Source organism: Pezoporus flaviventris, unplaced genomic scaffold (assembly GCF_033815535.1).
Source record: "Pezoporus flaviventris isolate CSIRO_AGI_PZ_B2104156 unplaced genomic scaffold, CSIRO_AGI_Pfla_v1 ptg000036l, whole genome shotgun sequence".
Lineage (NCBI taxonomy): Eukaryota > Metazoa > Chordata > Aves > Psittaciformes > Psittacidae > Pezoporus > Pezoporus flaviventris.
Genome location: NW_026892584.1, coordinates 32,079,669 through 32,102,423, shown reverse-complemented (window position 1 = coordinate 32,102,423; position 22,755 = coordinate 32,079,669). Strand labels below are relative to the sequence as shown.

Here is a 22,755-nt window from a genome sequence, read left to right as displayed (position 1 = left end):
ACAGGAAACTTTACTATCCAAAGGCTAACTTTGTAATAGAGGTAAAGCTGCCTTGCTCCACTGAAAGTATCTTCTCATTATGCCCAAGAGTCTTCATTTTCATTTAGATATGAAAGCAGATTGAGAGCTTGTGGCTGTTATTATGGTAAATGCTCCCTTTCTGACCCAGCCAAAACACTGATACCTAGTGACATACACCTTTTCTTTGCCAACAACATGACACTTCCCTGTACTGTGCAGTGGAACAAGGTTTCATACATTTAGTAATAAGGATGTAAGGATGTGAGCAGAGATTATGGTACAAATATTCTTCTGGACATATAAGACAGCAAGGTGGAGCAATACAGAAGAATGAAATAGGGGAAAAAGACAAAAGAAAAAAGAGAATGGATGGCAAGGACTGGTGAAATGGAGGCAGAAGTAAAAAGAAGAGCAACCTAATGCTTCACATTGGATAGAGTTGCACAACATAATATTTATATATTTCTTTGTTAAATTTAGTATTTAAATACATATGATTGAACCAGCAAAATGAGAGTTGATGGTGTATGACAGGTCATTATTTACATTTTAGTGTCCAGGTATGTCCTGACGGTAAAAAAAAGAAGTACCTATAGCTCAGCACAGGGTTTAATTCCTTATTAGCTTTAATTCCTTGTTCTAGTTACAGACATTTGGAATTGTGTTTGAGAATCACATTATTGAAATGTCTTTTTTTTTTCATAAGAATAATATAGCTTAGAATAAAAACTGACCACACAGGAGCAACGCTAATAAATGCTAAGGACTGAATTCATTCCATACCGTTTCCTGAAACATGTAAATCACTTTGAAGATGAAAATTGTTCCGAAAACTATTAATGGGTATTTTGAGTTCTAGGTTTGAGAAGGTGTCACTGAAGTAATGAAAGAATCTTGTGCAGTTGTTCTTTCTGGTCGTAATACACAGAGAGAAGAAAACCATGAGTATAGCAAAGGAGGAAGGAATACTAATTGCAGTTACAGAGAAGAAAAGAAAGCAGTGGTATCAGCTAAAACTGTAACTGGCCTGGTGTTCTGGTTTTGGCTGGGATAGAGGTCATTTTCTTCTTAGAAGCTTGTATGGGCTGTGTTTTGGCTTTGTGCTGAAACAGTGATGACAACACAGGGATGTAACTGCTGAGTAGGGCTTACAGAGTCAAGGCCTTTTCTGCCTCTCAAACCACCCCACCAATGAGCAGGCTGAGGATGAACAAGGAGTTAGGAGTGGACAGAGCCAGGACAGCCAACCCCAGCTGACCCAGGGGATATCCCAAACTCTGTGACATCATACATAACAATAAAAGCTGAGGGAAGAAGGCAGGGGGAATGTTGAGAGGGCTCAGGTCATGAAGTTGGATACTGCATAGTTTAAGAAGTGATGTGGAGGAACATGACTCTAATGCAGGAGCCGAAAGGTCTGATCATTGAGAAAGCGTGCAGATGAAAATGTTTTATTGTACTTCTGGGAAAGGAATGTCTGCAAAGAAATAAAAAGGTAAGGCATGAATGTCTTTGCAGGGTGTGGTGGCAGCAGCATTGTTATTCAGCAGTATAAAGTATATTCTGATGGATTTGGAGGCTGACAATAACAGAGCTGTAGCCTTGAGAACTCATCTGCTATAAATGCCCAAGGAGAGGAGCTGACCGATTGCAGGATGAGTTTGAACTGCTGGTGAAATGTGTCATACATGTGCTGGTGTGACATATCAAATAGGGTGTTTTAGCAGACACAGGAGAGCTTTATAGCTGCTCTGAGTGAGCACTGGTGATATTCTGGAACCCATGCCAGTCCCAAGAAGAGAGCTCGGCTAGGACACTAGAATAAAAGGCTAGTGGGATGAGTTTGGGAATCGGGAGCTTATCAGGCTAGAGGCTGGAAAAGCCTGCTTTGTTTAGCAGTGTAGATGGCTGTTGCTTGTGAATGTATGTACATATTTATACTGGAATAAATACTGGGAAGAAAGGAGACACAATTGAGCAAAAAGGTTATTACAAAGAAAAGCAAGAACAAATCAGTTGCTAATAAATCCAGGCTGAAAAAAAAACTATACAGGTGTTGGTGATAGGCTTTTTGTTTCAAGCTCCTGGGTTTGATGATTCATGGCCTGACAGCTTGCAGAGGCTGAAAGGATCACGACAGCTCACCCTAGCTTCACGGGAACTCGGGATGCAGCAGCCAGCTCTGTTCCCAGACTCCCTTTTCTTCTGTATAAGAAATGCATCTCTAAGCTAGGATTTTTTTCCCTGCTCGTCTATAAAGCCTGTCTGGGCAGACCAAAATCGCCATCTAGCGAAGACAATCTCTCAGCTCACACATTTCACACAAGTCTGCTGTAAACACAATTGAGACAATTGTCTCTATGCAATATTTTGCTGCATTTCTTTGAGTGAAAATAGTACATAATACTTTGCAAGAGCAAATCATGCACTGAAGGTAAAAATAATTTGCTGAGGTGACAGGAAAGCAGGCATTTTCCAGAAAATAATTTGTATCCAAGCATAGGGATTCCTACCACTTCTCACTGTAATCATGATGGTGCTTATTTTAATGTCTTTGCAGTGTATTTACAGGGGTATTGAGTAAAGAGCCAGATTTAAAGTCTGTACTGGGTGTCTTATGCCTCCTTCATAAGTAGTGCTTCAAAAGGTCTCAGACTTGGTCCTGGTTTCTCTGAATGGTCAATAGTAAGTAGATTGTATATTGGCTAGAAGCCACAGAAGTGATTTCACTTGTAATATGTCTGTAATGAATTAAAATGAATGCACAACAAATAAAAGATAAACGTACCTGTACCAAGTTTGCAATTTTTGCAAAGGCTTCTAGCTAAATCATTTTGCAGGTTCCTTTGGCTTGACCTGAGTGATTGAACAGGCATCTGTAGTCTGTAAAACTTTCCAAACCTACCAAAACATTCTTGAACTTTACACTTTTCCAGTGTTTCTACCCTGGCACTCTTTGTGGGTTGCTTCCTGTTACAGTTAACTGAACATTAAGCTTTAAAAAAACATATAGCACATGACAGTGAAGATTTTATTAAAAAAATGCTGACAATGACACTTCAGGCCATCAGAGCAGAGATGCAACACAGAGATGGACTCATGATCGAGGGGTGGACTTAACAATGGACACTATTGCCCAGGTGTGAACACTGCACACAGTCTCTCCTGCTCTGGAAGACTGCTACAGGAGATGGAGCCTGACATCATGGACCAGATGGATTCAGCAGCTTTATAGGGACTGGTCAATGCACTAAGATAAGAGTGATGGTATATTGAAAATGTGGGATCTGAGCATGATGTGAATGGTATGGAATAAGGGGTGGATAATGTCCTGGGTTCAGCAGTAGCAGTCATTTTTCTCCTTCTTGGTAGCTGGTGCAGTGCAGCGTTTTGACTTTTGGCCTGGGAACAGAGCTGATAGTGATGTTTTGGTTTGGCCAAGGACTTTGTGAGCCTCATGCTCTGCCAGGGAGGAGGGGAAGCCAGGAGGAAGCAGAGACAGGACACCCGACCCAAACTGACCAAAGAGGTATTCCATACCACAGCACGTCATGCCCAGGATGTAACTGGGAGTTAGCCGGAAGGGCTGGGAGACTGCAGGGTTGGAGGAGGTATGGGTCAGTGCTTGGTTGGGCCTGGGGGGTGAGTTATCGGTTGGCTGGTGGTGAGGTGTTGTATTCTCCTCCCTTGTTATTTCCTTTATCATTGTTATTATTGGTGGTAGCAGTAGTGATTTGTGTTATACCTTAGTTACTAAACTGTTCTTATCTCAACCCATGGGAGTTGCATTCTTTTCGATTCTCCTCTCCGTCCCTCTGGGACTGGGGGGGAGGGAAAGAAAGGAGGGAGTGAGTGAACGGGTTACCTGACTGGGTTTATACCATGACAAAACTGCATTTGCCAGACTTATCTAAAGTGATGTAACAGGGATCTAAAACCACTCTGTGACTGAATTTTTTCCTTTCCAAAAGGAGTTAATTTTAAACTGCTAAATGCTACTGCCTACCTTTATTTCTTGCTTTCCATAAAGATAAATTACTCTCTAAGTGTGAACACTAGACTTAGTGACGAAATGTGCTGCTCAAACAGAACATGGGGAGTTACAACCGGCTTGAAATTTCAATACGAGGTTAAATGTTGAGTCAGTGGCAATGCCTTCAGAATACTCTGTAGTATCTTACTATTTCTGCTATATTATGAGATTCTATAGTGATATGTAGGCTGGCTTCAAACACTGTGCTGTGCAGCAACAGTCATATGGCTGGGGAAGGAAGACTGGCACTGGTCATGTCAAAACAGGTGTCCAAAAAATTACACCCTATATTTCACACATTTCTGTCACTAACTGTAACAAATGCAAATGCAATATTGTTTTCCTGTACAACATCTCAGTTCACATGCACTAACTAAGCTGCCAGTGATACGGCTCATTCTCTGCATGCCAAGGAGAGCTCACTTCTGCCTGCATGGGGTTACCATGAATGTCTCAGCAGTCACTGAGTTTGACTTTTTCTGTTGGTTTTTTGAGGGTTTTTTGCTGCACTGTACCGTCAGAAGCAGCAGCAAACTTTGCTGAGGATTATTCATTGTGTTGCAGTCCATGAGGATAAGCAAGATGATGGGTGAAGCCATGTGCTCATTCCCTCATTCTGAGAATCTCAGGAATTGCTTCATTTGGAATAGAGTTTCTCTTGCCCTCTTGCCCTCTAAGAGTCACAGCTTCTTACGTTTTTTCTCACACAGCAGTCCCTGGATCTCCTAATGTGAAAAGATGATACCTCAGAAGGTGAGTTGCCATAAGCCAGCCCACTTTGTGAGACCCTAGAGGTGTCATGCTTGAGATCTGGTAGCTCAAACTAGGATACTAATAGGAACAATGAGGTGTCAAGGGAAGGGAAAACAATGGAAAAGAGCTGTGTCCTGAGGCCACTGGCTGCACACTCTCACATCTAGTAATCATCTGTTGTGTGTCTGGATGGACTGTGGAAAGCTGAAATGGAAGAGACCGTAATAGCTGTGGAGCCTGCTGTGACCTGAGGTGGACTGCTTTGTCTCAGTTTTTCATCAGGCATCCAGAAGTAGTCTGTTCAGGGAAACACAAGGGGAGGATGCATTTTCACCGGAGCTGTCTTTTCCAGCCCTACCTTGTGTCCACTGGAATGAAGCTGCTAATTTCCGCAACCCAGAAGAGACAATCTCATCAGTCATGCCTCAGTCTCATCAGTTCATTCCATTTAAGGATGTGAGCCTGAGGGATTCTGCCCATGCTGCATTTACAGGATGAACTAACTGCATTTTCCTTACAGCGTTTCCTCACGTGTGTAATTAAGTATGTGAAACAGAAGACAATTTATGAACCTCCCCTTTAGCTGTAGCTTTCTGGATTTAGTACTTGCCATAACATCTGCTACAGTACCAGCTATCAGATGAAGGCAACTGAGGCAACAATTTTTTCCAGTAGCACAGTATAATTCTAAGATAGGGCTGGGATCAAGACACAAAGAAATTTGAAGCAAGGTTGCTCCTGGGTGTAGTTCTTCATTCGGGGTTGGAAAAGCAGACATTACTTTGCACATCTGATGTTAAAAGGGAAGAAGCATTTAAACAGTGAGAAATGACAAGTAAGGTTGAGTTTCCACAAGAAATCAAAATCAAAGCTTCAGCTGGGAAGGAATACAGCACAGATTTGGTGATATTAGGACCAGCTCTTGGGAAAAGCTTGTGAAAGTTATTGTCTATGGTAAATTAACTCCAGTATCTCATCTGAAAAGCAATGTGCCACATAGTTACAAAAATAGTCAAAGTTAATTTTAGAAACAGAACAAAAAAGGAATGGACCTATTTTCCCACCTCCACTGTTTTAGCATTCCCATTCCCCATCAGTGATGTGATTAGGATATATGTGTACACTCTGATGTTCAGTGAGAGATGCTATGGGACATGCATTCTTGCTCTGCTGTACACAGGCTGGATAGAGACCGTAGGTGATATACCCTGCTGTCAGTGCCTTTGTGTTGGCACAGAAGAGGATCTCATGGTGTCTTAGGCAGTGTCTTTGAAATTCACCTGGATCAGGCTTTACATTTCATTTGATACACCCTTTTCTGTTTTCTGTTTGGGTTGTTTTTTTTTTTGGTTGTTTTTAGTTTGTTTCCTAAGGCCCTAGTCCAGAACAGACTTTATTGCTTTCTAGGATATTACAAGGTTGGTTACTTTAAATTCATTGCTGAGCAGCCAAAAATTCTCTATGCCAGCTTAGGCTTTGCAGTTTATCCGTAACATGGCCATTGTGGTGCAGCAGTAAAAGAAAAACCTTTATGTGATGCACAAGGTGTTTCATTCTCTTTCCCCTTATAAGCACCAGAGCATCACTTCTCAGATGCTGCCTTGGATCAGTGCCGCTGGGGTCCCTGCAGGTGCAGTGGAACAGACAGCTTTAGGTGGGGGCAAGCTGCCATCTCGCTGGGCTCTGGGACCATGAAGAGCTGCTGTCTCATGCCCTGGCAATTGGCAGCACTGGCCTGTAGGTGCAGCAGTGCTGGTCCCAAGTGCCCTAACCTACCCATGTTCTCACTGTGCTGTGTGGAGGCATGGGAAAAAATGAACAGTTTGTTCCTTTACCACCTTAGAATAGAGATCTAGACTGATGATGACAGTGATGAAACTCTTAAGTAATATGAGTGTCTAAAATATGCCCTTATGCTCCCTTTACTGGTATTAAATTGTCGCTATTATATTGTCACTATACTTACCAGAATAATTTTAGTAGCGTCATTCTCTGTGAATGGAAACAGGAAGTGGAATATAACTCAAATTCACACTTCCCTTCATCTTAGGGGCTCTGAAGTTAGAAGTGTTAGAGACTCAAAAAAAAAGGAAAAGGGTAGGCAAGAGTCTCTGTCAGCCTACAACCATGTGAGTCATGACCCCAATGACATTAAAAAAGCAAAGCTGATATGTAGCTACATCAGAAAAGAATAATGATATGCATCATGATGGCACTGATGCAGGTTGTGGCTAAGATTCTGGGAAAGACATATTAAATGAAGTCTGAAATTCCACCTGCTAGGTCATCACTGTTCACTGAAAAACTCCCAACTTACAAGCTAAGCTATAGCTCTGCTGCATTTATGGCAGATGGATTCTGCTTTAAGGGAATTATTGACATAAATTAACCTCTCCTTTATTATGCTGACAACAATACAATTTGGCACTGACATTTCATATGCTGTGGATATTAACTAAATCACCATCACAGCCCTTTTAATTATCCATATTCTTATTGTATAGATCAGGAACTGAGGATAGGAAATACAGTGACTCACCAAAGGCATACATACATCAATGCTTTTAGGCATTTTCTGTGAGAAAAGTGGAATTTAAATGCATGCATTTCTTCTTGCCAATAAAGAAATATTTGGATTTTATAAACTTGTCTCTGTAAGGAAAGTCCTTGCTTTGGGAAGTGTTCCTGTGGATTTGCACCTGTTTTTTTCCCTGCAGAGCCATCAGGAATTCTAAGTGGAACATTCAAAACCAATATTACACATTGTGGACTGGAGCCTGGATGAACCCATTTCTGTATAGTGAAAAGTGCCTGTCTGGTAACCTGAAAAGTTAAAAAGAATACAGATGTTCTTTTTAACATGGCAGGATGTTTTGGTCCAGCTGGAACAAACAAATTCGGAGAGGGACTGAAAAAAGTGTACATTATTAGGTATGTAAGAATAAAGAGGTAAACACACAAATGATTGAAATATAGGACACTATAGTCTTTACATCTAAGTTTCCTCTTTTCTCCAGAGGACTATGATTTGAACACTTCAGAACATCTCAGAACAATCTAAGCGATTAGGTACCTACATTTTGTTATCATAAAGTGACAGGACCCTGAACTTACCTGAGGTTTTTCAGGAAGCCCAGCCTATAGGCCTTCATTATCATCGTCTTCCTTTACCTTGATGTGAATTTTCAGCAATGCAGGGAGGTACTAAAGGAAATGATGCTATGAAAAATATCCACACAGACTGAAGTAAACTGGTCCAAGCTATGGCTTTCACAAGCATTCGTGGAATATTAAAACGTATAAATTTTGTGGAAATTAAGCTCTTTTCACAGGGTGAGGGCCCTATGTTTACCACAGAGTCTGTGGTCTCTTCTGCCTCTTTAGGGTTTAGCTGCCTGTGCAGATATCAGGGCTCACATGGCTCACAGCCAAGACCAGCCTTGTGCTCTGCTGATCCTGACCATGCCTTCCTGACATGTCCTCCCAGATTGACCTCAGACCTGCCTTGTTATTACAGATTTGCCTGGTGACTATAGAGCTGTTGGCCAATGCTGGTTAACATGGACAGATCTGCTCTGTGTGCTGTGCGACTCTGTGGCTTCTCAGGGTGTTGCCCAGCCTGCCTGGCTCCCTGTCCCTTGCAGAGAAGACAAAAATTGGCTCAGTTTTGTTACTTAGTTTTAGTTTGCATTATTCTTTATTCAAAATAAATAAAAAGCCTCAATAGAATTAGCTTTCCAACCTTTTTGGCTTCTGGAAGGTCTAGAAATGAACCACTGAGTTATTTTTTCCATGGAGTTACAGTGAAGCTTGGTTCTGCTTTTTTTTTTTTTTTTTTTTTTTTTTCGAGTGCTGCAGTGAAATTTCACACTGTGTTGCAAAATACATATATAATAAGCACAGGAAATCTGTGGTGAAGTAACTTGCACTGCTGCTTGCATACTTTTTCCTTCATAACATATAAGAAAGTATTACAGGAAAAAAAAACCCTCACATCACAACAAAATCCAGCAAATGGAAACAAAGAAAAGAAGGGAACATAGTTTTTTAGAGATGCATCAACAGCCAGAATACTGATATACACAGTTCATAGGATCAGATGACAATTCATGCTGGAGGGCACTTCAGGAAGTCTGTAGTCCAACCTTGTGCTCAAAGAAGGTCAGCTATGAGGTCAGACTGTGTTGCTCAGGGCTTTGTTCAGCTCAGTCTAGAAAATCTGTCAGGATGGAGCATGTAGAACATCATGGTGCAACCTGCTCCACTGCTTGTCAGTCACTGTAGTTCAAAAGTTTTTCCTTATATCAACTCTTACCCTTCTTGCCTCAAGTTACGCACATGATTTATTGTCCTCCTGCTATGCACTCTTCTGAAAAGATTGGTTCCTTCTTCTCAATACCCTCCCTGCAGGTATTGCAAGGCTGGCACTAGGTCCACAAAGTCTTCTCCAGGCTGAACAAGCCCAACCTCCTCAGCCTCTCAAGGTCCCTTTGCAGAATGTGAAATTAATCAAAAGTATAAATAGATACAAACATGAACTCATGAAAACAATGAAAGTGGCTCTTTGTAATAGAGAAATTTATGATTTACACACAGAGGGATCTTCTCATAAGAATTTCCATATTGCTTGTAACCACCTTATGCTTAGCCTCCAAGTATAATGTCAGACCTAGAAGTGTACTGAAAAAAGTGCTTGTCAAAATCCTCACACTCTTTCAGCTACATGGACTTGCTACAGGAGGCCTTTTTTAAGAAAAAAAAATTTCCCTATGAAAATGGGCAACCGCCATAACCAAACATTCTTCCTGGCAGCTGAACAAAAGTGAAAAGGTTGTGAGAAGAGAGAAAGCAGACTTTCCATGGTATTTTAACTCTTTTCAGAGGGTTCAGTGCCTGCTGCTACCAGGGAACCCCACAGCAGTTGCAGGGGCCTGTGCAACTAACAGGCCCCTGAATTGACAGCTGTACTTTTATTTGTGCCAACTTCAAACTTTTAAAAATGTGGGTACTTTAGCCGCACTCTTAATGTTTGTTGGTACATTCATGTGCTTTGCTGGTTTGTCAGTACTGCTTGTTGGTTTGTGTCTGATTTTTCAGAACTGGCAGACTGAAAGCCCAGGAATGTCCAGCCAAGGCTTCCATGTACAGTTATGCAAATGGATATAAACCTTCTTGATCTACTGACTCTATAAACATAATCACATTCTAGATTTCAGTCATAATAAGCAAGGTTAAAGACTGATCCTTTATGTTGTGTAGATGTGAAACTTTTCAGTCTTTCTCTTCAATCTTTTCAATCTTTCTCTTTCCTTCCTGAATATATTGGCAAAAATTTAATCTGAGTTAAGAGACTGGTGTCTAAAATTTGGTTCTATATAGGAACTTGAAGTAATGAATACTCAACTGTCTGAAACTTGGTATTGACATTGTAATGAAACTACATGACATATGGTTATACATTAGAACATATATTTTCCAAAGAAAACAGAAGCTGAAAAGCTTAAGAGCAGGTAACTACCTGTCCGCATGAGGTAAACAATTTTAAGAAATGGCTAATCTCAGGGGTATGCTGAAGGAGAACTCAAGTCATTACTGAAACACAGGAACCACCATAGCAGCATAAATCACAGCATGACATTAGAGAGAACATTTACCATCCTACCTCTGTATGCTCTTTGATCAATCATTAGAATGATTTTCATGTGTGTGTGCTTTATTCACTTCTATCACAGTGCTGATTAAAAAAAATAAATAAATAAAATCCCTTTTGGGACTCCTTCCCAGCTAAGCTTAGATTTCAACTAAAACTTGAAACCAAATTACTAGGTTAAGAGGACTTTAGCTTCCTCCAGCTCAGTATGTGTATGCCCAGCATGTGGGCTAGCTAGCAAGCTGTGACAGGAAGTATTTTTGTGAGAGATCCTCAGTAATTTTATCAGTGTGTCATGGTCATCTTGACTGTGCGCTTGTCAACATGGATTTATGTACCGGGTCTGATTTAAAGATAAGTGTTGATGCTGCATTTATTTCATTGCCACTATAACAAGTTCTTATCAGCTCCAGCTATTGGTTTCACTTAGATTAGTGTCAGTGATTTTTGGAGTATTTCCTAGGTAGAAACTGGGGGAGAATTTTTCTTTCTTTGCTATTTACATCATGCAAATTTTCTTGTTCAGGAATTTTTGACAGACTCCGTTTCACAGAAAGTTCTGGAGATGATCAGTTCACTGCTCTTTATAGCAGAACTGCACAGGGCATGATCTTTCACTTGCTCTCCCTCATGCTTTTGTAGGCACAAGCAACACCTGAGCAAATTCAGTATGTCTGTTCGTGCAGTTTCACTCACAAAGCAGTAAAGAATGGGATCAGCAATGCAATTCAAACTTGTTAAGGCCTGTGTGACTCTGTAAACCTTATACATCAACTGCAAAAGCTGTGGGTCACTGGTGTAAGGTTCTTTGATGCTGCGAATAAACAACATAACATGATAAGGAGTAAAGCAAACAACAAAAGTAACTGTGATATTTAGAATAAGTTTCCTTACTTTTTTCTTTTCTTCATCTATTGTGGCTTGATTACACCTTACTACTTGGTAGATTTTATGGTAGCAAAACACAATGACTACCAAAGGGAGCAGGTACCCTGAGCATATCCGGAATAAATTTATCTGTGCCTGCCACCATTCCAGGGGGTATTTGTCATAGCATAATGTATGATTAGTGAAATTGCAAGGATCATGGAACACTTCTTTGTATACCAATATGACTGAATTGAAGGTGCTTTCCAGAAGCCAAACAATTATGCTGACAATCAATGAAAATCTTCTTGTGCGCAAGTGCTGGAGCTTCAGGGGGTGAACTAATGCCAGATACCTGTCAACAGAGATGCAAGCAAGGAACGCAGTACCAGTGTAGAAATTCATATACATAAGGAAGGCAGAAATCTGACAAAGCAAGGCAGAGAGTCTCCAGTTATCTCCATTCCAGGCATAATCAATCCACATAGGCAGAATTAGAGAGTACAAAAGGTCAGCCACGGATAGGCTGAAGATGTAGACTGCTAACTCATTCTTCTTCCTCACCTGAATGCAAGATGCATAGAGGCTTATGCAGTTGATAGGAATACTGATGATCATCACAACACTGTACACAAGTGGAAATAAATACTTATCCAGGGTGTGATCATCATGGCACTCAGCAGTGCTGTTCATTGTCCACTCTGAGTAGTGTCTTTGGGCTAATTCCAGCCTGGATGCAATAAAAACCCCTCTGTAGTCTGACAGGTGGTCATCTGTTTATTAGTTCTTCAGGATCTGGTTGGTAAGATTCCAGCCTTCTGTTACCAAAAAGGAAAAAGATCAGCTATAACAACAATTTTTTTTTTTTTTTATGGGCTTCTTGGAGGGTATCTTTTTTAGAAGAAAGAAACTGTTGTATGAGGTTTTTAAACACTTCTAGTTAGGAGTAAATAGTAAGGGGAACCCAAATATCTAAAGTGATCAAGGTTAGATTCAAGCTTCTATAGCAGAAGCAGAATGAGTAAAGACACTTCCAGAGGGGTAGGGTCCTGCAATTCCAGATCTCTCCTGCGTGACAGTTGAAAGAGATCAAAAAGTGCACCACAAATAAAATACTATTCTGATGAGCAGAACATGGTTTTGGCCAAACAAATATGGCAGATTTCTTATCCCAACTAACATCACAGTATCACAGTATCACAGTATGCTAGAGATTGGAAGGGACCTCAAAAGATCATCTAGTCCAATCCCCCTGCTGGAGCAGGAACACCTAGATAATGTTACACAGGAATGTGTCCAGGCGGGTTTTGAATGTCTCCAGGGAAGGAGACTCCACAACCTCCCTGGGCAGCCTGTTCCAGTGTTCCGTCACCCTCACTGAGAAGAAGTTTCTTCTCAAGTTTAAGTGGAAGCTCTCGTGTTCCAGTTTGTACCCATTACCCCTTGTCCTATCATTGTTTGCCACTGAGTAGAGCCTGGCTCCATCCTCGTGACACTCCCCCTTTATATATTTATATACACTAATAAGGTCACCCCTCAGTCTCCTCCAAACTATAGAGACCCAGCTCCCTCAGTCTTTCCTCATAAGGGAGATGCTCCACTCCCTTAATCATCTTCGTTGCCCTGCGCTGGACTCTCTCCAGCAGGTCCCTGTCCTTCTTGAACTGATGGGCCCAGAACTGGACACAATATTCCAGATGCGGTCTCACCAGGGCAGAGTAGAGGGGAAGGAGGACCTCTCTCGACCCGCCTTCTAATACACCCCAGGATGCCATTGGCCTTCTTAGCCACAAGGGCACAGTGTTGGCTCATGGTCATCCTGTTGTCCACTAGGACCCCCAGGTCCCTCTCCCCAACATCTTCCCCTGTAAGTCAATGCAGAGACAAGGATAGAATGACACAGATTCAGGTACCACTAGATGTTGGGATCTGCTCAGAGGAGAACGTGTGGCTTGTGTGCAAATCCCTCTCTTATCTTGTTGCATCCTCATGCTTCCCTGCTCCCCTCTCCTCCTTTGTATGTGATCCCCCAAGAACTTGCCATCAACTGTGCTATTCTAGCAAAGCTTACTCCATGTTCCAGAAACCCTCAAGTGAAACCTGTCAAGCTACTGGGTTCCTGCATGCAGAGGAGAATCCGTTGGTGTGTCACTCAGGCTCATATGAGGTGGAGACCTTCTGAGTGCAATTTTTCATTTACACTTCTTTCCTGTAAAAATTGCAGTTGCCACGTATGAGTTTACCAAACCATCAGCAATTAAGGTTATCTGAGCCACTGCCAGGGCTGTGGTGTTGAGAGTTTCAACATGTAAATATCAGTTGAATGGCAGCCCTGACTAAAGCAGTGGGGCTGGAGGAATTGTGTGCATTAGCCTTAGAAGCAGTCAACAAAGCCGACCTTTAAAAAAGAAAGGGTGTACAACTGTCGTGGTTTAAACCCAGTCAGGTAACTTGTTCATTCACTTCCCCCGCTTCTTGCCCTCCCCCTGCTCCCAGAGGGACGGAGGGGAGAGTCAAAAAGAATGCAACTCCCCCAGGTTGAGATAAGAACAGTTTAGTAACTAAGGTATAACACAGATCACTACTGCTACCACCAATAATAACAATGATAAAGGAAATAACAAGGGAAGAGAATACAACACCTCAGCACCAGCCAACCGATAACTCACCCCCCAGGCCCAACCAAGCACCGACCCATACCTCCTCCAACCCTGCAGTCTCCCAGCCCTTCCGGCTAACTCCCAGTTACATCCTGGGCATGACGTGCTGTGGTATGGAATAGCTCTTTGGTCAGTTTGGGTCAGGTGTCCTGTCTCTGCTTCCTCCTGGCTTCCCCTCCTCCCTGGCAGAGCATGAGGCTCACAAAGTCCTTGGCCAAACCAAAACATCACTATCAGCTCTGTTCCCAGGCCGAAAGTCAAAACACTGCACTGCACCAGCTACCAAGAAGGAGAAACATGACTGCTACTGCTGAACCCAGGACATTATCCACCCCTTATTCCATACCATTCACATCATGCTCAGATCCCACATTTTCAATATACCATCACTCTTATCTTAGTGCATGGACCAGCAGCTATAAAGCTGCTGTGTCCACCTGGTCCATGATGTCAGGCTCCATCTCTTGTAACAGTCTTCCAGAGCAGGAGAGACTGTGTGCAGTGTTCACACTTGTGAATAACCTGGGCAATAGTGTCCATTGCTAAGTCCACCCCTCGATCATGAGTCCATCTCTATGTAGCATTTCTGCTCTGATGGCCTGAAGTGCCATGGGCCCACAAGGCTCAAAATAATTCACTGTCCCCTTCAGCAGTTTCTGCAGCTTGTTGCTGGGGACTCCATACAGCTGCCTTCCATCTCTGATGCTTCCAAAGCACTGGAGGGGCCCAGTGGACTAGATACTTGCCCATACTGTCCCACACACCCTGCCACTCATGACTGTCCAGCCTTGGAGAAAACCTCTTGGTCCCCCTATATTGTCGTCTAACTCCAGACAAGACCCAAACCTGACTCTGCTTAACTTCTGAGATCAGACAAAATGGTTGTGGGTAGAACACATTCTGTGTGTGTGCCAACGTGCTGATCCCCATCACAATCAGCAGGCAGGTCCCAAGGATACCCAAAGGCCATTCAAAACCTTCAGAACTCTCAGTTGATGCTGCTGTACTTGTCACTGGGGCTGGTGTAGCTGCTGTGCTTGCCGGCTCTCCCACCACCAGCTTCTCTTTTCCTGAGTCGAGCTCCTCCTCCTCTGCCTTGCTGGGAAATGCTGCGTGGTCTCCTGCATCCTCCTGGGGCTCGGCGGGCGGCTTCCGGGGAATGCTCTCGGCCGTCGCGGGGCTGGGCTCGGCCGCGGGGCTCGGCACCTCCGCGGGGCTCGGCTCCTCCGCCGCCTTCTCCCGCTGCTCGGCAGCCGCTTCCTTCCTCTCCTCGACCGCCCCGACCTCCTCCACCAGCAGCCGTCCCCTCGCTGCCTCCGGCCCCGCTCCCGCCGCCGCTTGGTCCCCGGGGCCGCTCTCCCGGGCTGCTTCAGCAGCCGCCGGCTCCCGGGGCCGCTCCCCCTCGGCTCCCCGCGGCCTCACCAAGACGGAGGCGAGGGCGAGGGCCAGGACGGTGAAGAGCAGCCGGACGGCCAGGTACAAGTCCACGGCCACGTCCGTCCCGCCCTGCTGCTGGAGCCCACCCGTATTACAAGCCATTGCCATAAAGCACAGTGAGACAAGAACCTTAGCCCAGGCCCCACACTTGATAAACACTAACACAGCAAATACCGGCTCTAAGTAAGTTACAACGGTCTGAAGCTGTGATATCAACGAGAACAACTCTGAGAGCCAATAAATCAGCATTGTGACGAGTGACTATTAATCCAGTCAAATCTGTCGTTATCTCAACCCCTCGTGCCCCACGTTGGGCGCCAAAACTGTTGTGGTTTAAACCCCGTCAGGTAACTCATTCACTCACTTCCCCCCCTTCTTGCCCTCCCCCTGCTCCCGGAGGGACGGAGGGGAGAGTCAAAAAGAATGCAACTCCCCCAGGTTGAGATAAGAACAGTTTAGTAACTAAGGTATAACACAGATCACTACTGCTACCACCAATAATAACAATGATAAAGGAAATAACAAGGGAAGAGAATACAACACCTCAGCACCAGCCAACCGATAACTCACCCCCCCAGCCCGACCAAGCTCTGACCCATACCTCCTCCAACCCTGCAGTCTCCCAGCCCTTCTAGCTAACTCCCAGTTACATCCTGGGCATGACGTGCTGTGGTATGGAATGCCTCTTTGGTCAGTTTGGGTCAGGTGTCCTGTCTCTGCTTCCTCCTGGCTTCCCCTCCTCCCTGGCAGAGCATGAGGCTCACAAAGTCCTTGGCCAAACCAAAACATCGCTATCAGTTCTGTTCCCAGGCCGAAAGTCAAAACACTGCACTTCACCAGCTACCAAGAAGGAGAAACATGACTGCTACTGCTGAACCCAGGACAACAACCATAACTATGAGACAGCTGGTACCCACTGATTGTATCACAGCTCTGACGCTCAGTAATTCTGCTCTCCAAAGATCTAACTGTTAAGGGAATTCGAGAATGGGGAACATTTGTTGTAGTTCAGTTCTACTGACAAAAATACTACTTCAGAGACTGCCTGTGATAACTTACCTGTGGTTTGAACCTAGACTGCCAGCAGAGTAGGTGAAAAAGTGGCAGAACAAGTAGGTTGCAAGACAGCACTACCTACAAGTGTTCCCACATAGGAAACAGCACAGGCTGAAGAAAACTTGGGTGCAGGGATCTTCCCATGTAGCAGGCAAATTAATTCTGCCTATTATTGGTTTGATGCATGGGTGTATGCGTGTGTGTAGGTCTGTGTGTTTAACAGAGAAACCCAAATAGGTTTATTGCCTCTGTTGAAAGATTATTATATGGATCCCTTTTCCAGAAAAAAAAACACTTCAATGTGCATTCAGAAAAAAAGGAGCAATGACAGAACTAGTCAGAAAGCACATATTTAATGTTACCAGCCACTGCTCTATTTGATCAAGTTGGCTAACTTTTCACAGTTACAGCTAAATACATTCACATGCTTGAAAGACAGGGAAAATTCTTGAGAAGGACTTGCCAATCTGGTCCACTGGCCAGCTTTACTTACATGATAACTAGTTAAAACTCCAGATGTCTGCTTTTCAGTGTGGTTTAGTAAAACCACACAGTAAATAGGGCATTGTAAGCTTACCAGTATAGATAAGTATCATGAATCAAAAATCTAGCTCTACAAATTGGATCCCAGGGTTTTGCTGACCCACTTCTCACCAAAAGCAAAGCAAACATATGCAGACTGACCAGATGAGTAAAAGATAGAATACCTACCTCTTCTTCTAATCACATTTTAGCATCTCTTTTCCTATGACAGGTCTCTTCGTGTCTAAGAGGGAAACATGCCTTCAGAAGCATGTGTGTAATGTAGCAAATGTATGAGGCAGTGTCTACTAGTCGTGTGACTGAGAAACTGGAATTCCTTCTCCCTCCCCCACAACCTCTTTCTCCATTGTTAGTCGAGTTGTTACATTACAGACTCATCATCCTTATAAGATCCCAACTTGTCTCCATGTTACTCACAATTGCTTCTCTCACAGTTAGCTTTACCAGCTCTTTCATTTGTACTCACAGACCAGCATGCCAATTTCTTGATAACACCCATATTTTTCCTTCAGCTTTCTCTTTTTACCTCATTGCTTCTAGAAGTTGTGTCTGTTGATCTTACTGATCGTAAGGTGCAAACTTGTCCTCATATTGGACTTGTCTGAATAAATCCCCTTTTTTTTTTGAGACAAGACTTTGCTTTGGTCTGTTGCCATCTGCACTAAGGAACCAGTGTCTTAAGATATAATCAGCTAATGGCAGGCCAGGATGCTGAAGATGGGATTCAGAGTTGGGACCACATGGAATTTGCCACCTCGGCAATTTTTTTCTGTCCATTTTTCACAGGTCACTGTAGCCAGTGGCTTTAATTTTATCTTTAACCAGTATCATCAACAGTGTCTAGGAATGAAGCCCTGGAGGCTGTCTGAAATCCCCCAGGTAATGTCCCAGCGTTGATGACATATGGATGCTACTTATATGACGACATGCTTTCAATGATAACAGTAACAAGAAGTGTGTCATACTGGCACGTATCAGTGACCTATACTGAAGTGTGTTAAAGAACCAGCAAATGAATTATACCACAGAGCATGCAGCAGTTTCTTGCACAGAAATATAAAAGCAGAAAGCACTGTTCTGCCCCAATTACGACACATCTCATTACAGTTACTAGGGGAAAGTGGTCTGTCTCATACCTCTTTGCTTAGGTTTTCTTTTATAATTACAACTGAAATATGATGACTGCAATGCAAAATGATTTGTCTTACCTGAATGCAACATTTGAAGCATTACCAGGTTTTCTCTCAGCTGCTGAGCATACCTGCTGGTTTTGCCCAGGAGGATGTTATTGGCTTACAGCTTTCCTAAAACACAATGTTTGATAATTTTTCCCACTGATTTTTAAATGGATTTATTTTTTATTGATTTATTTTTTAATGGATTTTTTCTAAAAAAACTATCGAGGAATTTCTGTTTATTGATATGTAATATAATGGTTTGACTTTCATGTACCAAACTCACTATGACTAATTCTGTAGACTTGTTACTTATTTTATAGGTTTTAGGATCAGATTTGTTTCACATGAAACAAAACAAAACACCAACAAACCCAACCAAACAACAGCAATATTTTCTTTTAGCCACATTATTCAATGATTATCATTGTCCCTGTCATTTTGCCACAGAACACCTGCTGTACAAGAACTCTGACAAAAGTCAGTCAGACAAAAAATTCAGAGAAATGGACTAGCAAATGCTATGCTTTGAGTAATGTATGCAAACAAGCCTGCAAAGGAACCTTGGGAAAGTTTTTGGAGGCAAGTACTCATTACATACTATATTTGTATTGATGCATTCCTACAGTATCTTTTTCAGATTCAAAGAGAGCTTCGTGCGGTCTTTGCATTTATGACATTTTGTATGTAACAGTGTAAGTATAAAGTTGTACTTTCATAAACACAAATACAAAATAATATTCCATATTCTTATCTCTAAACAACTTTCTAAGGGAAGAATGGAAGAGTCTTTTTTTTTTATTTTTCAGATAATTCTGAATACAGAAGTCTACTATAGCTTGGGGAACTGGAACAGACAGAAGACTGCAACGATTTTGTGTTATTAACAGAAAAGATTAGACACTAAAAAAAATAAACAATCTTTTATAAGCTAATAAACACCAGCAATTTTGGAAACATCTGCAACACTTCACCCTTTATTTCAAATTCAAGTTCATCAAAGGGCAAATTGCTGTAAGCAATACTCATTATAATGTGCTAAGTTTTTGCAGGTACTTTGCTTTTTAGGTAAGCTTCAGGGGAAGAAAAAAATGCTGTGTGAACTAGTGCAGTAGCTGCTGTACTGGTGCTATTGTATATCAGCCATGAGATGGAAGGGCATATGGTTTTCTTAATTTATTTTTTCTCTCAAAGCAATCTCAACAAAGTAGATATTGCTTTGTGCTCTCAAAAAAGTTATAGTGCCAAGCTGATTTCCTCAAGCACAAGGACCTTTCACAGCTGGATCTTTTTTCTTCATGAGCAGATCTCAAAACTCAGTTCTGAAAAGCTTCACAGTTTGGGAGATCTGATACATGCCTTCCTGTAACATGGACGATTTGCTTAAAATGCAATACTAAATGCATTTGCTTTCTCATGCAACACTAAATTTCACTCAAATGTCTCCATAAGATTCTGTAGAGACTTCAACAGGTCTAAAAGAGCTCTCAGTCTTTAGCTTTGAGATAGACTTTATGGACCCCTTTAGATGATCTTAAGGTCCTTTCCAACCCTAACTATGATTCTATGGTTCTATGACTGTTTCATACAGCATAAAAATTCTGTTAAAATGAGCAAATAGAAAAATAAAAGCTATGTTTTGTTAGGATGTAGGCAAGTAATATTTTGCTATATGCTTATGTGCATCATGTTTTCATATCTGTATACAGAAAGATGCTGTACAAAATATTTTCATGCCACTTGGTATTCTAAGAAGCTACTTTTTTAGCATAGCTTATATTTCTGCTAAGTTTTAAGCATTGTGTATATTCATATAAATAGTGCTGAGTATCTTATTAGTGCCATAAAATACGAAAGAACAGTAACAGAAGGGCTACTGGAACCACCTGTGGGGCTTGCGGCATTTTTTTGCAGTGAAGACAGGACAATTCAGAATACTGAAAACTCACTCCCAAATACTGCCTTTCTCCATCCTTTCCCCTCTCCTAAGCAACAAGTATTCTGATCATGGCAATACCATTACAACAATAAATCAAGCTGGCATGTATTTCCTAATTCAGTCGTTTGATGCCATTTGCCATTTGTCTCATGTTTTGCTTGTGCTGGGAGTGAAATACTCCTCCCAAAGCAATCTGTTCATTCCCTTTTGTGTCCCTTCTTTTTGTTGCAGGATGTCAACATCACACTAACAGAGAGCCAGGCCAAAACCTCTACCAGGAAATAACATCTGTATCTGACTTCTTGGATTTTGAAGACTTACCTAAGCAGACGTTTCACCCATGGAGCAGAATCACTGTGATGCCATCGGTAGCGTAACCCATGTCTGCTTCTGAAAAGAGAACTGTTTCATCAGATAAAGCAACAGGAAGCTGCTCTTGAATACACCAATGAGGCAACAGCTCACATGTCTCTTAATTATTTTTTTCCTCTTTTTTTTTTTTTTTTTTCATTTTTAAATATCTTGTTAACTTACCCATGGGAAAAAAAAAGCAACATAGTTGTGCAGAAGTATCCACAAAGGATGTAGCAACCTTGGTAAATCTAGGAATACTTTCAGTAAGTTGATCAAAGTTTTATTGAAAATATTGCCTAATTATGTAAGTGGAGTATATTACAAACCTCTTATTAATGTTCAAAACATAGGGTCTTTTTCTTGACTGAAGGGCTTGTCACTTGCCTTTCCCAACAAATTTATCACAGAAACATCTAAGACTCCACCAAAGAAGAGTCCACAAAAATACCCCACAGTGACTTTAGGAGGTCGTACAAGAAGAATTAATTATTTTCAGAATTTGTATTATTTTTTTTGTTTGTTTGCCTACTGAGGGGAGGAAGTTTGTGAACAGTTCTAGTTAACAAAGATAACAGAATTTATACACTGCAATAAGTTGCATATTTATATATTTTTATATGAACTGAATCTGAGGTTGGATGCAGCTTGCACAGGAGTGATTCTTTTAACAGATAATTTTATTCAGTTAAACAGCTGGAAAGTTTTTACATAAGCACACTTTCTCTTTTCACTATGTGATAGTAATTTATTGTATGCTCTGATTTGTTGTTTTTTTATTTAATTCTGTTTGGAACAATTCAATACAAAAATGGGTACAATTTCACTTTAAAAAGTGAAATTACATCTATGGGGTAATATCAAAACTGGCCTGTTTGATGATTAAGATGCAGAGGAGAAATGAAACAGAGGAGGAAATTTAAAAGCTCTAAAATAGGACATCCTGACATTCTTGAGAACAATACCAGGCAGCTCTATAATATTTACCACTGGATGCAGAGATTTGGTTCCTCTTTTCCAACCAGAGCATGACTTTCTCATCCAGTTTTTCTACTAATTCGCTTTAATATGAAGCCTGAATTATCAAAACGCTCTATACTTGTGTTCCCTCCTCAACTGATATCATAGCCCTCTCCAGTTTGGTAAGAGGGAGACTTCCAAGCCACTTGGTTAGATCAATCTCTAAATTAAATTTTTGTCAAACCTCTGTTTTCACTGAAAGAAAGGTCATTGTACAAAGACCTGATTTATCACTTTTCACCAGCCTTTTCGTAACATGGTACCTACTAAGAACAGTGTCCGGCTGAGCTGGTTCTGCTGTTCAGTTGTGGGTTCCTATACTTCACTGAAGAAAAGGCATTTAATTTCTGATGCAAGCAGAACAGTTTTCCAAGCTTGGTTGGTTGTTTTGTTTTTTTTTTTTTTGAGATCCAGACATGCACAGTATCTCAAATCAGTCATCTCGGAACAAAAGGTGTTCTTCAGGTTGGCTGAGATTAACGCACTATCAAGAAGGAACAACTGAAATAGAAAAATATTAACAGTGCAAAATTATTTTATCTACAAAAGAAGCAGTGAGTAAGTCCTCAATAATTTTGTTGGCTATACTGGGGCTTACATAGGGTCCAGATCATATTATCTTTGGATCACAGAGAAAGGTAAAACAGGTAAAAAACAAGGTAACAGTAAGGCTGGGATTCTTAATGCAGAATAAAAGTCCTCAGAGTCCCACCGAAATATTCTCTTCTTTCCACCAAGACAGATACTAAGAATGTTTTTCTACACCTTTTCTTTCTGAAAAGGGGAGGCACTCAGCACACCATAGGATGCAAACATGAGTTTTGAAAGCTGACACTTTAAGGCACCTATGAGTGAATAAAAGACTGAATTTCACAGCTGAAGCCTTCTACCTGGAATAAATTTATGCATTAAATTTAGATATTATCAAAATTAGCCCATAATTCCTGATGATTTTGCAAACCTTCCAGGTGTGCAGAGCTGTATGGTCTGCTGGAATGAATGTGAATTAGGACCATGAACATAATTCTACCTTTGTCACTGACTCACTGTAGCCTTGAGGAAGTCACTCTGTCCTTGCATGCAGTAATGACATCGTATAGCTCATTTGGGTGTGAGCAGATTCATTAGTTTGCTATTGATATGGCTGTAAAGTGCAAAATGCTTTGTGTTTAGAATTGTTATTAAAAATGAAACAAACAGGAAACGTCAGTCAGGTAATGTCATCACTGAGACATTAGATCCCTCAATGA

At 41.6% G+C, this 22,755-nt stretch overlaps 1 protein-coding gene and 1 long non-coding RNA gene across 3 annotated transcripts; one reads left to right on the top strand and one right to left on the bottom strand.

Annotated features, from left to right (window-relative positions):
- Positions 1 to 1,182: 1,182 nt before the first annotated feature.
- Positions 1,183 to 20,594, top strand: LOC133274492 (uncharacterized). 2 transcript variants are annotated; one of them, XR_009745162.1, is made up of 3 exons: positions 1,205 to 1,516; positions 7,525 to 7,738; positions 20,366 to 20,594. It is a non-coding gene; the product is annotated as an uncharacterized LOC133274492 (long non-coding RNA). The 2 variants fall into 2 exon arrangements; XR_009745161.1 differs by lacking the exon at positions 7,525 to 7,738 and having other exon boundaries at positions 1,183 to 1,516.
- GPR65 (G protein-coupled receptor 65) lies at positions 10,105 to 20,616 on the bottom strand. The gene is made up of 3 exons (XM_061463760.1): positions 20,456 to 20,616; positions 18,229 to 18,324; positions 10,105 to 12,142 (listed from the first exon to the last, which is right to left on the bottom strand). The coding sequence occupies exon 3, from the start codon at positions 12,015 to 12,017 to the stop codon at positions 10,980 to 10,982; it is 1,038 nt and encodes a 345-aa protein (XP_061319744.1). The 5' UTR covers positions 12,018 to 12,142; positions 18,229 to 18,324; positions 20,456 to 20,616; the 3' UTR covers positions 10,105 to 10,979.
- Positions 20,617 to 22,755: the final 2,139 nt, after the last annotated feature.

Excerpts from the sequence above, each read along its gene's own strand:
- GPR65 (XM_061463760.1), bottom strand. The coding sequence starts at position 12,017 with ATGAACAGCACTGCTGAGTGCCATGATGATCACACCCTGGATAAGTAT.